Source organism: Chrysochloris asiatica, unplaced genomic scaffold (assembly GCF_000296735.1).
Source record: "Chrysochloris asiatica unplaced genomic scaffold, ChrAsi1.0 scaffold00005, whole genome shotgun sequence".
Lineage (NCBI taxonomy): Eukaryota > Metazoa > Chordata > Mammalia > Afrosoricida > Chrysochloridae > Chrysochloris > Chrysochloris asiatica.
The window spans coordinates 13,519,248-13,537,218 of NW_006408523.1; the positions used below are offsets into that span (position 1 = coordinate 13,519,248).

Below are 17,971 nucleotides of genomic sequence, written 5' to 3' on the forward strand. Positions count from 1 at the left end.
ATTTATATATATATATATATTATATATATATATATATATAAATGTTATATGTTACTTGGTTGGCAAGAAGATGAGTCTGAAATGGAAATAAGATGGCTCAAGACAAAAATAGGAGTCCTGGTGTGGCACAGTAGGCTAATGCATCAGACTGTAAATTCATTTGAACTGCAAGGTTGGTGGTTCAAGCTCACCAGATGTTCCTTGGAAACCCTATACAGGCTTGCTATGGGTCGGAATCAACTCGACAGCACTTAACAAAAACAACAAGACAAAAATGTGAGGAACAAAACTATTTAAAGAGTAAATAGAGACTGAAATTCAAACTAGAAATCCAAAATGGAAAGAGGACGATTAAAAAAAAAGGAAGAAGTTCAAAGGAACCTAAAAAATACATACTTTTCTCACAGTATCAACTAATAATAGCAAATGCTGGTGAAAGGTCAGACTGAGAAATGAAAAGTAAATTTGTACTTAAGAGCCAAGACTATATTGATGATTTTGTAAACAATGTTATTCTGTTTTATCAACTAGAACAGAATGAAAAATAAGAATACTAACAAACTTTGCTGAAACCTCACATTTTATAGAAACATTTTTATGTGTCTTAGACAAAAATTAAATGATCTCAAAATTTATTGTACATGGGCTTTCCAAAAAGTTCATTAATGGAATGATAATAGACTTATTCCTTTTCAAGCTTTTTGATAGGTCATAGATCAATAGGAAAAATGTAAAACAAAAAGTGCGTAAGAAAATACTAAAAAATCTCTGTGACCTTGGCTTCTTAGCTATGATACAAAGAGCACAACCAATAAAAGAAAAAATGGATAAATTAGACTTCATCAAACTGAAAATGTTTTTCTGTGTAAATCATTATTAAGTAATAAGATAAGTTGAAAACTGGGAAGAAATATTTATAAATCACAGATTTGACAAAGAACTTCTATCCAGAATACATAAAGTACCCTCAAAATTCAGTAAGAAAATAACACAAGTAAAGAGTTGTGAAGTGCCGTCAAGTTGATTCCAACCCATAGCGACCCTGTATAGGGTTTCTGAAGGGCAGCTGGTGAGCTTGAACCACTAACCTTGCAGTTCAAACAGCTTTACAGGCTGGCGCATTAACCCACAGCGCCACACCAGGATGAGGGAGGTTGGCAGAAAATGATGAAGAGAGAAGACACAGAAAGGAATGCAAGGATTAAAGGGGATAGAGGTAAATACTGTTACATATACCAGTCTGCAACAACAGTATTCCACAGGCAGATACATGGACAGATACACAGGCTGAATGAGTATAGGAGGGAGAGTGGACTATACCCACAAATATATAAGGGTTTGACCAAGGATTTTGTATGTGGGTATTTACCATCACTTCAGGCACACCTGTGTATATAGTAGTGGAGCCTACAGGGGACGAAATAATGAAAACTTCTTGGACATTACCAAATTCCAACTAGTTGCTGGTCCTGGGTCTCAGGACCATAGTCTGGGGGGACACCATGGTCAATTGGCCTAACTTAGTCTACAAAGACAATGGTCTACATTCTACTTTGATGAGTAGAGATGGGGATCGAAAAGCTCATGAGAGGTCATCTAAGGTGCAACTAATGGAACATGTAAGCATCGGTCTCCATGACTAATGGAACATGTGAGCATCGGTCTCCATGACTAATGGAACATGTGAGCATCGGTCTCCATGACTAATGGAACATGTGAGCATTGGTCTCCATGATCCTGAGACCAGAAGAACTAGAGGGTCCCCAGCTACCACTACCAACTGCTCTGAAAGGGATCTCGTTAAACGATCCCAGATAGACTAGGAGACAATATAGAACAAAACTCAAAATTATTTTTTTAAAAAGACCAGGCTTACCAGTCAGAAAGGGACTGGAGGAAGCAGTAGCACCTGGCCCAAGATGCCAGCTGGACACACCACTTTGAATATGTGTCGCTCTCTGCATGTGACATTGATGATGTTGTTTGATGACTTCTGCATTCTGCTGGGTCACCTCTCTTTAAAATGGGCACAAATATGGATCTCTTCCAATCACTTCACCAGGGAGCTGTCTTGTACATTTCTTGGCATAGATGAGTGAGTGCCTCCAGTGCTACATCAGTTTGTTGAAAGATTTCCATTTTCATTCCTAAAGTTTCGGACCCTTGTTTTGCAACAATACCTTCAGTGCAACTTGGACTTCTTCCTTAAATATCATCAGTTTTTGGTCAGATGCTACTTCTTGAAATGGTCGAACATCGACCATTTCTTTTTGGTATGGTAACTCGGTGTATTCCTTCTGCTTTCTGCATCATTCAATATTTTGTCCCTAGAATCTTTCAATTATGCAAGTTGAGGCTTGAAGTTTTTCTTCAGTTCTTTCAGCTTGAGAAATGCTGAGTGTGTTCTTCCCTTTTGGTTTTTTAACTCCAGGTCTTTGCACATTTCATTATCTGCACTTGACTTTGTCTTCCCAAGCTGCCCTTTGAAATTTTCAGTTCAGCTCTTTGACTTCCTCGTTTCTTCCATTTTCTCTAGTTTCTCTATACTCAGAGCAAGTTTCAGAGTCTCTTCTGACAGCCGTTTTGGTTTGTTCTTTCTTTTCTTTTCATCTTTTCTTTCTTGTCTTCTTAGTTAACTTTTGCTTCCTTGCTGGTTGATAATCTTGACATTATCCCACACCTCTTCTGGTCTTTGGTCATTAGTGTCTAAAGCATCAAATCTCTTCTTGAGATGGTCTCTAAATTCAGGTGGTATATATTCAAAGTCATGTTTTGGCTCTAGTGACCTTGTTTTAATTTCTTCAGCATCAGCCTGAATTTGTATAGGGCCAATTTAAGGTCTGTTCCACAGTCTGCCCTGGCTTTGTTTTGGTTGATGATACAGAGCTTCTCCACCATCTCTTCCCATAGAGGTAGTCAGTTTGATTCCTGTGTAGTCTACCTAGCAAGGTCCATGTGTATAGTCTCCTTGTATATAAGTCCTGCAAAATTCTATCATATGCACTTTAGTAGCATTTCTATCACCAAGGCTATATTTTCCAACTATTGATCCTTCCTCTTTGTTTCCAACTTTTACATTCCAATCACCAGTAATTATCAATGCATCTTGATTACATGCCTGATCAATTTCAGACGAAAGAATTTTGTAGAAACCACTAGCTTTGTTGGTATGTAAATTTGAATAATATTGGTATTAACTGGTCTTCCTTGTAGGCAATTGGATATTATCCTATCACAGACAGCACTGTACTTCAAGTGGCGGGAGGGGGGGGGGAGGAATCTTGCAGTTTGGCATACAGTATTATTACTTCTCAGTTTCTCCGCTGGAAAATGTGCTGCAAGTCCTCATTCACCTGTTTGGTGGGGGACATCACCTGGATTTCTTTCAAGAAACGCCTTCCACCTTCCCAGGGTAGTACAAGAGTCTTAAGGTCTTCTATAGCCTGAAACATTTCAGGAAGAATCTGTAATAATCTGTCCACAGTGTTCATCACTTGTATAGTCCTTTGAAGGCACGTAGCCCAATTGGTTTCATGTAAAACATAGTCACAGGGAACTTTACAGAGCCTGAAAATCTTGGAACCTGACATCCAGTCTTGTTGGATGTTTCATCCTGAACTGCATTCCAGCAGAAAAGGTTGCTGGCTACTGTTTCTCTAGAATCTACAGGCATACACAGGTCTCCACCTTGTTAGAGAAACTCCTCAAAATTATCACCTACTGCTGGACTGAGCTACTTCTTCCTCACAAATCTTTGGTGTCCCTCCCCATCTCAGGATCCTGGAGGTGAAGGAAATCCACAGTCTTCCCTCCCTGTTCTCACTTCCTCTGGTGTGGGCTGTCTTTTTAGGTATGAGCCAACCTCTTCTTTTGGTCCCTCACAACTTTAGTTTTAAATCTTGTAAAGCACGAAACTCAAAGATGTTGCTGCCTCCTTGAAGGAGAAAGGACGACTCATCTCTGTTTCAATCCCCACCTAATATTCCAAAATATGGAACTCTTTATAAGAAATTCTGAACAGCACCTGACATATATAAATGCTGTTTATAAATTATAAATGCTCTTAATAAATTCTTTCCGCTGTGTTCTTGTGAACGATGAGCAAGAGCAACATAGGGTATAACTTTGCTCCAAACCACTTTAATTTCCTCTTAAATCAAGAGGAAAAAAACTCATTTTAAGTCGGAACCAACTCCACGGCACACCACCACCACCACTGACACCAATGAGAACACAGCCGAATTTGAAGCATATATATAGTGTGAGCTAGATCATTGTTCAGTTCAGTTATAAAACAAATGGTTTCTCTTTCAGATTTGTCAATATATACAGTGAGAACATCGCCATAGATATGGACGGGAAAGTTTATGAAAATCTCATGAGTCACCGTGTCAGCGAATATCAGTTTTTCCCTTCTGGCATGTGAGTACCTATAGTGGACACTCTGCTCCAAAGTTCAAGGATTTCAAGTCTTTCTTTAAACAATACATCCAAGTTTTTAATACCAAGAATGTTAACCTATATTTTTCTTTCTTTTAATAGAAAAAGCATCAAAATAAACTCAACAGTGATTCCACCAGCATGTGACAGTGAATTACAGTCATCCAACCTTGGATTTGGTAGTGCATACACCTACGTAATCGTTAGACAGGTTACTTAACTCATTGCATTTTTATTATTAGCACCAATTGCTCTATCAAAGGTTCTACTCAAATGTTATTGCTATTTGTCCTCACAAATGCTTAGATTATACTAATGATTTCATCAGGGTAATATTAGAATATGTCCTTTAAATGGGCTTAGAATTCATTCAATTCACCACTAATTCTTCAACTTATAAAAGAGCTTTAAAATGCCTATGGGAAAATGGAGCTAAAAGATAGTGGAATTTTTCCACAAACTTTTTAAAGCCACCTCATAGCCTTGACTTAAGTTAACCAGTAGAATGAAATTAACTAGACTGACTTATTCTGTTCTTGTTGTTGAGTAATTGCCATCAAGTCGGTTCTAACTCATAGCGACCGTGTTAGGGTTTCTGAGAAGCATCTAGTGGATTTGAACCACCGACCTTGTGGTTCGAAGTCCAGTCCTTATCATACAGTGCCACACCAGGACTTGCTTTAAAAGTTTGTAAATCTGATGCTTCTTTATTACCCAGGACTTTAGGATCTTTGAGTTCAAAGAGATGGCAATTGTTTCAACAAACCTGACTTTTAATCTACTGTAATTTCAGAAGAAAATAATAATGAATATTTTCAACTCATACCAAGGCTATGCCCTCAGAAGTATAAAGGCAGCACTGGGTATCTATATGTAAAAAGTGTACTTAATACATCTTAATTTGTACAACTTTTTATTATAAAAGCAATCTAAATTTTTACATTTCTTTTTTCCCCCTTTTTGTCTTATTGTTTTAGACGGATGGCTGCCCCCACAAGGAGGAGTTTTTAGATATTTCACCCAATACAGTTAGCATGGCACTGCAGATTCCCCAGTACTTCCTTCTCACATGTGGGGAAGTGGTCTTCTCTGTCACTGGACTGGAGTTCTCCTACTCTCAGGTGTGTTATTTATGACTATTATTTTATTTTTACTACCCTACATCTACAAAAGAGTCCTGATGTGGCGCTGTGGGTTAATGCGCCAGACTGCAAAGCCGTTTGAACTGCAAAGTTGGTGGTTCAAGCTCACCAGCTGCTCCTCGGAAACCCTATACAGGGTCGCTATGGGTCGGAACTGACTCGACGGCACTTCACAACAATAACATCTACAAATGAACAAATCTGTGTTAGAGAAGTAAAACCAGAATGCTTCTTAGAAACAAGAATGGTGAGACTTTGTCTCATGCCCTTTGGACGTGTGATCAGGAGGGACCAGTCCCTGAAGAAGGACCTCATTGTTGGTAATACAGAGGGTCAGCAGAAAACAGGAAGACCCCCAACGAGATAGGCTAACACAGGGGCAGCAGTAATTGGCACAGATTGGGAAGATGGTACGGAACCAGGCGGGGTTTCATTCTGTTGCACATGGTGTCTCTGTGAGTTGGAACCCAGTTGCCAGACCTTGTCAGTATCATTCTTGCCTTTACAAAATGCTGCGGCTACTATTAGCTGCCATTGAAAATTGCTACTGGTGGTTAATTTAAATCCAGCAGAGCCATATGTTCATAACTGTTAACAGGTCTAGAACGAATAACAGTATTGTTATAAAATAAAAATCGTATTCTGTTTAGCTGCGTAAGTGTATACGTATATATGTATGTGTATTCACACAGCCATGCTTTCGAAGTTTAAGAGTCCTAAGCAGAAAAACTGTGTTAGTGACTACTAATCAGGAGGCCTGGTGTGGCGCTGCGGGTTAATGCACTGGACTGCAAGGTCAGTTTGAACTGCAGGGTCGGTGGTTCAAGTTCCCCAGCCACTCCTCAGAAACCCTATACAGGGTCACTATGAGTTGGAAGCAACCCGACGGCACTTCACAACAACAAGATCTCAGACTGTAAGAGTCAGTAAAGTCTAGATTCTGAAACAACCAAAAGGTATCAACTAGTATGTTTGGGGGCTCATTCGCTTTCTCTTTTGCTTTTGGTAGCTCCCAATAAATGCCTTATAAACAGCTTGGTTTAAAAAAAAAAAAAATCAGGTTTAGGAAAACATTGTTTTTAAGTATATGCAACTAGTGAGGAAATTTTGCTGATACTTGAATTAAAGCTTAATTTGTGATTTTTTTTTTTAACTTTCAAAACTACAGTCATCGTCATGGTTACAGTTATAGTCAAATCACCTAGGAGGTCCACATTTGTTGTGACCACGGTAAATGTAACCAAACCCTTTCTGCAATGAGTTTGCCATCAGTACATGAGATGACCATGTAACATCCCACTGCCCCAGAGCTGATTCCGACCCGTAGTGACTCCCTAGGACACAGCAGGGTTTCCAAGGCTGCCGGTCTTTATGACTGCTGACTGCTGTATCTTTCTCCTGAGGAATGACTGGTAGATTCCATCTGCCATCCTTTCAGTTGGCACCAAAAGTGAGGTTTTGGTAAAGAGACAGGGAAACTCACAGAACAGTGGGCATCCAGACCAGAGATCAGTCTCTACTTAAAGGGAAGAAAACATTGTAGGAGGGTGGCTTTGCTTGATATCTCTTCTGATCAAATCTATATAGATTTGTCTGTTTCATGAAGGCAATCATTTTTCAGGTGAAAAGGTTCAAAAGCTAGCAAGAGGTTTTTGTATGTTCCAACATCATGATTATTTGGGAATGGGGATTTCCTGAGTAACCTTTGTGCATTTAAACCATCCTGGCTGCTACTAGACATTTTAAGAGTTGGCTACTTAGGTCAACAAATCAGCATGTTGTGTTCTCCTGCTCTGAGGTTAAGATTCAAATTAACCATGTTTTGTATCTGTAGGCTCCATCCAATATGAAGTCAGTGCTTCAGGCAGGATGGCTGTTGACTGTGGCTGTTGGCAACATCATCGTGCTGATTGTGGCTGGGGCAGGCCAGTTCAGCGAGCAGGTACTACTGGGCCCAACAGGAGACTGGACATAGCTCTGTCCTCCCTGTGCATGGTCATCTTGACACTCTCCCTAGCTGATCTGCCATATCCACATGGTCATCTGGGCTGATGGCTCGGTAAAACTGCCAGGCCAGCCAGATAGAGTTGGAAATGATATGATTGGAAATTGAAAAACAAAATAACTGAATGGGGTAAACAAATGGGGTTGATGATGAAAGGAAAGGTCTCAGTGACTATAGCTTCTTAGCATCAAACTAGACATCTTATCTAAAATATTTCATAAAGCTAAAGTGCAAACCATTTTAGAAGTGGTTTAAAGTTTTTCACCTACAATGAGGCCTTTTCTGGTACAGAAACTCTCTCCTGTAGCACTTTAGCATATCTAGCCCACCTCCACCCCCCAGTTTCATTGTTTCCCTCATAGGGGTTTCTGCAGACCTATGCTAATGCCACATTGCAAAGGAAAGAGGTAATCCAGAGCCCTTAGCTTGACCCGGTTCAGTTCATTTGTATTGCCTCAGGAATACTGCTTGGTACTCTCCCGTGCCCATCCTCACAGGCACCAGCTCTGTGTATCTGAAGGCTAGGGGATTCAGGAATTTTATTATCTTCATAAAGTTTCGTGTCAGAAAAATAGTATCTTCATACTTGGGCATTCAATAGAAGCTGGCCACTCTGCCTTCATGGCAGTCACTAGACACTACCTGTAGCACTAGCTACTGAGTCTCCCTAACAATTTAAAGACTCTTCTACATAGAGACAGCAGGAAATATACCTGAGATATAAACATTAATATAAGCCATGCTTTTCTGTTTTGTCTTTCTGTCTTGCTGCAACTCCAATCCTTCGAAGTGGGCTGAGTACATTCTGTTTGCCGCTTTGCTGCTGGTTGTCTGCGTAATATTTGCCATCATGGCTCGATTCTACACATACGTCAACCCAGCCACGATTGAAGCTCAGTTTGACGAGGAGGAAAGGAAAAAGTACCTTGACAAGAATACCCTGTTTGGCTCATTGGAGCCCACCACACAGACACAGATGTGAATACCCAGAAGCAAACAGAGCATGGTCTGGGCCCAGCACACACCCTAACTTCTGTCCCCAACTGACAGAACACACTGCTGGATGGCTCCAGATGGGGGAAGATTTCAAAATTGTGAACCAAACAATTTCTACAGTCAGCAGTGCACATAAAACTTTGAAAGAGTTTTGTTTTGTTTTTGAAAAAAAAAGTCTTATTTTAAAACACACACTTTTACAACACTGTAAATGCACCCTGCGTTTAACACCTTCCCTGCCACAAAGAATAAAGTTATTTGGGATTAATTTAATCTTGAGAGAAGGTAACAATGTTCCACGTTGTTTTTTTGCACTGTATCACACCTATGAAAACAACGTTGAATGAGGCAGGGTGCAATGCCAAAAACGAATTTACATGTTTTAGAATGGTATGTAATTACCAACTAGTATTAACTGATAACCTTACCTTTTAGGTTTTTCTTTTCAGTCCCTACCTCTTTTTAAATTATGTATAACCCAAGAATTGTTGTTGTTGTTAAGTGCCATCGAGTCGGTTCCGACCCATAGCGACCCTGTACAGGGTTTCCGAGGGTGTAAATCTTTACGGGAGTAGAAAGCCTCATCTTTCTCCCGCGGAGCGACTGGTAGTTTCGAACCGCTGACCTTAAGGTTTGCAGCCCGATTCGTAACCACTACGCTACCAGAGCACTCAGGTAAAATGTAATAAACGTTTTTGGAGTTTCAATGATATGAAATAAATTCCTGTTCTTAAAAGTAAGAGTCTGTGTGTCTTTGGGAATGATGAAAAAAAAAAAAAAAATGCTTCATGTGCATGTGAAAGTTGAACAATAAATAAGGAAGACCTTAAAGAATGATGCATTTGAATTATGGTGTTGGAGAAGAATAATAAAAGTACCATACTAAGAATATTACAAGACTTCCAGAAGAACAAACAAATCTGTGTTGGAAGAATTATAGCCAGAATGCTCCTTAGAAGCCAGGATGATGAGACTTTGACTCTCATACTTCAGACATGTGATTAGGAGAGACCAGTTCTTGAAGAAGGACCTCATGCTTGGTAAGCTGGAGGGTCATTGAAAAAAAGGAAGACCCCCAAGGAGATGGACTGACACAGTGGTGTGGTAGCATTGAACTCAAAAGTAACTCTTGTGAGGCTGGTGAAGGACTGGACAGCGTGTTGTTCTGTTTTGCATCAGATTCAAACGGACTTGATGGTATCTAACAACAACAATAAATCACTGACATGTTATCTGATCCTCAAAGCTATACACTTGATCAAATTTCTTCAGAAGCTGTTGAAAGCATTAAAAGCAATATCCCTACCTGATAAATCTCAGGGACATGAGAGGAACATTGAGGAGGTTTGTTTGTCCCTGGTCAGTTCTATCCCAGAGTTATATATCTATTGTTGTTAAGTGCTGTCGAGTCGAGTCCGACCCATAGCGACCCTGTATAGAGTTTCCAAGGAAAAGTTGGTAAGCTTGAACCGCTGACCTTGCAGTTTAAATGGCTTTGAAGTCTGGTGCATTAACCCACAGCACCACACCAGGACTCCAATATATCTACACATCTCTTTTATTACTAGCATCTTTCTGTGTGCTCATGTGCGCGCATGCTTTGTGTTGTAGCGTTTTCTGTGTGCGCATGTGCGCGCATGCTTTGTGTTGTAGCATTTTTCTCATCATTCCCGAGCACGTTTCTACTTGGATAAAGCTTTTCCCAAACATCACTAACACTAAATGCCTCCTTCATCCTATACATATTTCTCATTTAACAAGGCCCAGGAATCAGAGAATGGTTCGACTTTGGAACTCCTATAAAATCAAATGGTTACTCTTAAAATTTCCATAGATCTGAATAGTGAAACCTGAGTCCAGGATTCAGAGTAACCATGTGCATTTGACCTCTACGGTGCTCCATACAAGCTCACTGTTGCAGGGTAGAGACAGAATTGAAGGGAGACGCTTAAAATCCAAAGTGAGAAACAGAAATGTGATTATCACAACCTTGCTTAAAACCTGTTTTGTCCTGTGGTGGTGGTGGTTAGGTGCCATCAAGTTAGTTCCCACTCATGGTGACCCTCTGCCCAGCAGAAAGCAACATTGCCCGGTCCTGTCCTAGATTGTTACGTTGGTGCCACTCTGTCAATCCATCTCATTGGGGTCTTCCTCTTTTTTGTTAACCCTCCACTTTATTAAGCATGATGTCCTTCTCCAAGGACTGATCCCTCCTGACAACATACGAGAGACAAAGTCTGTCACAGTGTGTTGTACTATGACGGCTGATGTGGTGTTGTGATTTTTTTTTTTTTTTTTTTTAACCACGCCCGACTGGCTTGTTTTATTGATGGGAATGTGGAGTTAACAATGTGAAGAGAGTTGGGACCTGAGGATGTGAAGAACACCCTCCCCTCCCCACACATACCCAACTGTCCCAAATAAAAAATAACCAAGTATGGGAGAGCAGCTGAGACCGTGATGGAGGGCTGGGGTGCGGACACAGAACCGAGGGCAGCAGTCAGGGAACCATGCGCGTGCTGGGAGCGCCAAGGCCGCAACTGGCCGAGTCTATTATCCTTCGTGTCGGTGGATATAAATATACAGGGACCAGTGCTGGCTTCCTATTCTCTCCCTTCTGCTCCGCTGCTTGCTGCGTTCCCCGGTCTTTTTTCCTCGTGGGGTGAAGGCAAGGGGGCTGAACAAGTCATCACCGAATGGACATCAGACCCACATCCATCAGCTTCTGGATTTTCTGATCTATCACCGGATTCTTTAAGTGCTCGCTGCATTTGTTCTGCATTTGTTCCAGGATGAACCGCATGGTGGGGTCACCTTGGGGTCGGCCATGCCCCATCTCTTGACATCCTCGGGGCTGTCGTGCCAATTGTATTGGGACACCACGCAGCGTTGATAACCATCTGCCGCCTCCTTACAATTGGAGGCCAGGTCTAGGGCCTTCTGGTAGACATCCATGGCTTTCGTGTACTCCTTTCATGGCCTCGAGGGCAGCCGTATATAACCTCGAGGTTATTTAGGTTGGCTCTAGCTGGATACATTCCTCACAGTCCTTCAGCACCTACTGAAACTCCAGGAGCTTGCTGTAACAAGCAGCTCGATTGCTGTAGAGTTTGGCATCACGTGGCTTCCGCTTGATGGCATCTGTGTAATGTTTCATGGCCTGGGGGTAGTCCCTTTCTGGAAACACTCGTTGCCTTTGTACTTTTCCTCCAGAGGCATGTCAGGGTTTATGTAGGCCAGCCACTCTTGCTCCTTTAGGATTTTCTCGGCCTTCTGGCATTTCTTGAGCACATCCAGGTGTTCTGCCAGAGATTTGTTGTAGAAATGGATAGCATCTTTGTACTTTTCCTCTTTGAAGTTATGTGCTGTGGAGTCAGTCCTGACCCATAGAGACCCTGTACAGAGTTTCTGAGGCTGTAAATCTTTACGGGAGCAGAAAGCCTCATGTTTCTCCCATGGAACAGCTGGTAGTTTCGAACTGCTGACCTTGCGGTTCGCAGCCCAATTTGTAACCACTACGCTGTTGCCAATTCGTGCGTAAGCTTTGGCAATCTGTTGAAAATCTTCTCGGTTTTCTCTCCCCACTTCGATGGTCTTCTCACAGAGCTCCCGGCATTTGTCGTAGTCTCCCTTTTCTAATCTAAGTACACCGCTGCTTGATTGGTAATGTAAGTCGTGTTAGTGGGGTCCAGGTCCTTGGCTCTGTCATATGCTTCAGGGCCGCTTCAAAGTCTTTCTTCTTGTAGGCACCGTTCCCCAGCTGTTTCTTTCAGGACCTATTTCTTATTCTCCAGAAGATCTTCTTCCATGGGCTCTGGTTTCGTTTCCTTTTTGGGAGGAGGAGGTGGAGGAGGTGTTGCAACTTCTTCCTCTTCATCCATACTGCCCAGGTCGACTCCAAGGAGGACACTGAGCGTGGTCCTGATCCGCAGATCTTGTAGTTTCATGCCCAGGTCAGAAGGCTTGTTTCGGAGTTGCTCGATCAGGTCCCGGTAGGAAGGATCGCTGAGCAGTGCCCTTGTCTGGGGATCACCCTCTAGTTTCTGGTCCAGGTTGAGCATGTTAAAGGGTTCATGAATTTCCTCTCTGTGAGACAGGCCTCCATATTCTGTAAACCCTCCTTGAGCAGTAGATTATTGGCTTCATGTTTCAAACCCTCCTCATAGGTTGGCTTGGCCTCCTCAAAGCAATTTAAGAATTCCAGGGCGGCTGCTTTTGAGAATATCCCTTGCCCCAGTTTTCAAGTCCACAGTTTTGCAGCCATCCTCCTAAGTCTTCTGGTAGTCTCCTTTCTTGGCGTAGGCCACGGACCGATTACTGCAGAGTACATGGTTCTGGGGATCTAACTTGATGATTTCGGAGTAGCACTGTAGCGCATCATCTATTTTCCCGGCACTCAGGGCCTTGTTGCCCTTCTCTTTCAGTTTATCTGCTCCATAGCCCAGCCCGGAACCCCATTGAATCGAACCCGCCCTCTCCGCATTCTCATTCCCTTCTGAAACCTACTAGAAGCTGCCAGGGACCCCCCATTGATATTTTAAATAGCAACAGGATCACCCATAGTGAGCAAGGTTGCGTGGACCAAGACAGACTAGGAAGGAGAGGTGGACCACTTCTGAATGGTTGTTGTTAAGTGCTGTAGAGTCGATTCCCACCCATAGCAACCCTGTATAGGATTTCCGAGGAGCAGCTGATGAGATTGAACCACCGACCTTGCAGTTCAAATGGCTTTGCAGTCTGAATGGTTAGTGGCTAGGAATCTCATAAATAGTAGGTAACATTGCCCTTAGGAACAAAATCCAAATGTCTTCACTGGGGTCCCCAAGGTTCCTTTTTCTCTGGACGCATCTTCCTTCTCTCAAGCAACACTGAACTTCTTGCTCCTCAAATACATCAAGTTCGCATCACAACCCAAAAGCAAAACAAAAGATCAAGTCCTTAGACCCTTATTCTCTATATACCCCCTCTTCCCTCCCCTTCACCAGGTTGTGTCTCTGAGTTCTGTGAGCTGCACTTGCTCACATGGTGCATACCTCCATGTACCCTAAGTGCTCAGCTTTCCCTCTTTATGTACCCTGTTCCCTACTGTCTCTGCGTATGTATTAGATAAATCTAAGAGACCTCTGTTAAAATTAAACATTTTAAACGTCTTGGCTGTTAGAGTCAGATGGAAATTGTTGCTAGCGCTGTATAGTCAGTTCTGACTCATAGCAATCTTGTCTAGAGTTTTCAGCTGGTGGGTTTGAACTGCCAACCTTGTGGTTAGCAGTCTAGTGCTTATCCTACAATGCCACACCAGAACTCTGGAAGTGGCAAAGGACTGAACAGCACTTAACAACAATAAGAACAATAACTAAATGAGAGTCATAAACACAATCCACTGTAAAAGATTCAGTATCAGAGACGCTGATCTGCCTCACAGTCGGCCCCTTGCACCCCCATTGGGGGAAACCCTTCATTACAACCATAAACACTCAATTCTCACCACCCTGCTTTTGTCAATATTCAAAAGAAAATTGATCCTAATCCTTACTTTTAGGTATCTTTTAATCTTTTAGATCTTATCCCTCGCTTTCCTAGACTACCTGCCTAGTTCTTTCATGGATTTTTGTTGTTGTTGTTGTTAAGTGCCATCGAGTCAATTCTTACCATATCGACCCTGTATAGGGTTTCTGAGGAGCAGCTGGTGAGCTTGAACCGCCGACCTTGCAGTTCAAACGGCTTTGTAGTCTGGCGTATTAACTGACAGCGCCACACCAGGACTCCTCTTCCATGGATAGAGGACACAAAATTAAATTTAGTATTATCCCAGGGAAAACACAATTATATACAGTTTATCACATCAAAACACTACAAACCCTAGTAGTATTTTAATTGCTATTCTGATATCAACTCACTATCACTGTTGTTGTTGTTGTTAGGTGCCATTGAGTTGTTACCGACTCATAGCGACCCTATGCACAACAGAACAAAACACTGCCTGGTCCTAGACCAACCTCAAAATTGTTGCCACTCTTGAACCCATTGATGCTGCCACTTTGCCAATCCATCTCGCTGGGGGTCTTCCTCTTTTTCTCTGACCCTCCACCTTACCAAACATGATATCCTTCTTCAGCGACTGGTCCCTCCTGGCAATATGTCTGAAGTATGAGAGATAAAGTTTGGCCATCCTGGCCTCCAAGGAGCACTCTGGCTGCACTTCCTCCAACACAGATCTGTTGGTTCTTTTGGCAGCCCATGGCATTTTCAATATTCTCCTCCACACCATAACTCAAAGGCATCAATTCTTCTACGGTCTTCCTTATTCACTGGCCAACTTTTGCTTGCATATGAGATTACTGAAAAAACCATGGCTTGGGTCAGGCACACCTTAGTCCTCAAACTGATATCACTATTCTATTCCCCATTAACTAATCTGGAAAACTCTCATTCACTGGAACGTCACTTTATATTGTTCTCAGAGTTCATGTCTCCAATTTTATTTTCCTCATCTTGCATTGTCTGCCAAAGGCCAAGACTGTGTTAGTAATTTACATGATTGTCCTCGCTTATGAGGAGCCATGGTGGTGCGGCAGTTAAAGTGCTCAGCTGTGAACCAAAAGGCTGGTTGTTTGAACCCACCAATGATTCCACAGGAAAGAGGTGAGGCAGTCTGCCCCCTTGGAAACCCTATGGGGCATGTGATAGGATTTTGTGTTGGACCTCAATTCTCAGTGGTTTATCAGTTGTTGTTAAGCGCCATCGAGTCAATTCCATCTCACAGCAGCCCTGCATAGGGTTTCTAAGGAGCAGTTGGTGAGTTTGAACCATTGACCTTGAGGTTCAAACAAATCTTGGGGTCTAGTGCTTATCCTATGGTACCACACCAGGACACCAGTTTGGCTTTTAAGAGGTTGTAATCCCCCATGCTGAGATCTAATATGATGCAATCACCCCCGTGATGGGATCTGATGTGACCAGCACCTCACTTTGATGATGTAAATGAGGCCAGATACAATCTACAGGGTTCGGTTGTATCTTGAGTCCATCTCTTTTGAGATATAAAAGGAGAGAGAAATGAGCAGAGAAAGAGGGACCTACTGCTTGCAAGAAAGAGCCAGGGATAGAATATGTCTGTTAGACCCAAGGTCCCTGTACCATGAAGCTCTGAGATGCGGGGAAGATTGATGCCGAGACACATGGAGATCTCCAAGGAGCACTGGGCCTACAGATGCTGAATGAAAGGAGACAGGGACCTTTCTCCAGAGATGGCACTCTGAATTAGGATTTCTAGCTTCCAAGACTGCAGGAGAATGAATTTCTGTTTGTTTCAGCCACCTGCATGTGCTATGTCTGTTATAACAGCACTAGAGACCTAAGACAGGGAGGTTCTCCTCTGCCCTGGAGGGTCACTAGGCCTTGGAATGGATTCAAAGGCAGTGCATGGGTCCTATTCAGTCCTCAGAGAACCCCTCGGAGGTCACTGCTAACAGTACCCTTATTTTATAGTTGAATAGATCAAGGTCCTCTGTAGCCATGATACAAGTCCGGGACCATGTAGGCAATCTCTGACAAAAGTCACAATGCAAACTCTGGCCTCTGACAGTAAATCCCTCCCCACCGCACCATATAGGACACCACTGTCCCCCTGCTGTCAAGCCAGTGCAACTTGAGGCGAGCCCATGTGTTACAGAGTAGGCCCGCTCTACAGAGCTTTCTTGGTTGTGATCTTTATCGAAGTAGACCACCAGGTCTTTGTTCCAAGGGATCACTGAGGCAGTCAAACCACCAACTGTTAGGTTAGTTGTTGGTGGTGTTAAGTGCCGTCAAGTCAGTTTTGACCCATAGTGACCCAGGATAGGGTTTCCAAGGTTGTGAATCTTTACGGGAGCAAAAAGCCTCATCTTTCTCCTGCAGAGCGGCTGGTAGTTTCAAACTGCTGACCCTGAAATTAGCAGCCAGATTCGTAACCACTATACTACCAGAGCTCTTAGGTTAGTAGCCAAGCACAAATCGTTCGCTACACCCACAGACCCCTGTTGTTGTTGAGTGCCATCGAGTCGATTCTGACTCATAGCGACCCTGTAGAGGGTTTCCAAGGAGCGGCTGGTTGGTTTGAACCACCAACCTTGTGGTTAACAGTCCAGTGGTTATCCTACAGCGCCACACCAGGAGTCCTAGTGTGCATATACGATGTCATAGTTGTGCCTATGGAGAGCACAAAGAGCATACTGGCTCAGTAGTTAAGCACTCAGCTACTTCAGAGGTTCAAGCCCACTAGCTGCCTGGTGGGAGGAAGATGTGGTATGCCCTACAAATATCACAGCGTTAGAAACTAGGGGCTATTCTGCTTTGCCCTATAGAGTGTCAAGAGTCAGGATCTACTTAACCCAACAGCAATGAGTTTTTGGTATAGAGGGCACACTTAGAATTCCCAATCATCTTGCTTATACCGAAGGATAAGCTAGAGTGAAACTTGGTGTTCTATTCAGTGGCAGAATTATAATATTTGATCTTACTCTGATATTCTGAACAATCTCAACCGAGACCACTTCTCAAATATTCCAGTTCTTTTACTACACATGACACCATAGGATCAGCACTCAACTGCAAGCCACAAAGTCTGCAGTCCAAACCCACCAACAGCTTCTGAAAGTCCTGTACAGGGTTACTGGAGTCCTGGTGTGGCGCTGTGGGTTAATGCGCCAGACTGTAAAGCTGTTTGAACTGCAAGGTCAGTGGTTCAAGTTCATCAGCAGCTCCTCAGAAACCCTATGCAGGGTCGCTATGGGTCAGAACCGACTCTATGGCACTTAACAACAACAACAACAGTTTCCATTTCACAGGTGATTCACAGAAAAGAGACAGAAAGAAGGTACAGTCTGCCTGTAATGAAGCTGGGTTGACACACTTTGCCCAGCTGCCGGTAAGTGGTACCAAGAGACCCTGCCCCGAGTTGTCTTTAGGCAGAGATGGATCTCAGCTGGCCCTGCTGTTAAGGCCGCACTTAGTCTTCAGGAGATGGATCTCAGCTGGCCTTGCTGTTAAGGCCACACTTAGTCTCCAGTAATCTTAGGTAAACTGAGACAAGTTGGACATCCTAATTTAATGAGATGGTTCATATAAAATACTTGGGTTTGGTACAGTACGTGTCATGGATTAAGTGCTTTCTAAATGCTAATGATTCTTACTTTATTCTTTCAACAACAAATACTTACTCAGTACCTACTATATGTTAAACACTCTTTAATATAGCTGGGGCACAAAATAGACAAAGTACTGCCCTCATAGGACTCCTGGTATGATGCTGTAGATCAGCACTGGACTGCAAAACACAAGGTCAGCAGTTCAACCCCACCAGATGCTCCTCAGTAACCCTGTACAGGGGGGCTAGGAGTCAGAACTGACT

General features: G+C 42.8%; 1 protein-coding gene and 1 pseudogene across 1 annotated transcript in view; one reads left to right on the forward strand and one right to left on the reverse strand.

Moving 5' to 3' along the window:
• SLC15A1 (solute carrier family 15 (oligopeptide transporter), member 1) overlaps window positions 1–8,569 on the forward strand; it is a 44,447-nt gene extending 35,878 nt beyond the window's left edge. Inside the window, exons 19-23 of the mRNA XM_006832062.1 lie at window positions 4,315–4,422; window positions 4,543–4,651; window positions 5,418–5,561; window positions 7,417–7,524; window positions 8,378–8,569. Coding sequence (XP_006832125.1) covers window positions 4,315–4,422; window positions 4,543–4,651; window positions 5,418–5,561; window positions 7,417–7,524; window positions 8,378–8,569 — 661 coding nt within the window. The remainder of the gene's footprint in view (window positions 1–4,314; window positions 4,423–4,542; window positions 4,652–5,417; window positions 5,562–7,416; window positions 7,525–8,377) is intronic.
• Window positions 8,570–11,272: 2,703 nt separating this feature from the next.
• Window positions 11,273–15,490, reverse strand: LOC102833698 (annotated as a pseudogene).
• Between the last annotated feature and the right edge of the window lie 2,481 nt (window positions 15,491–17,971).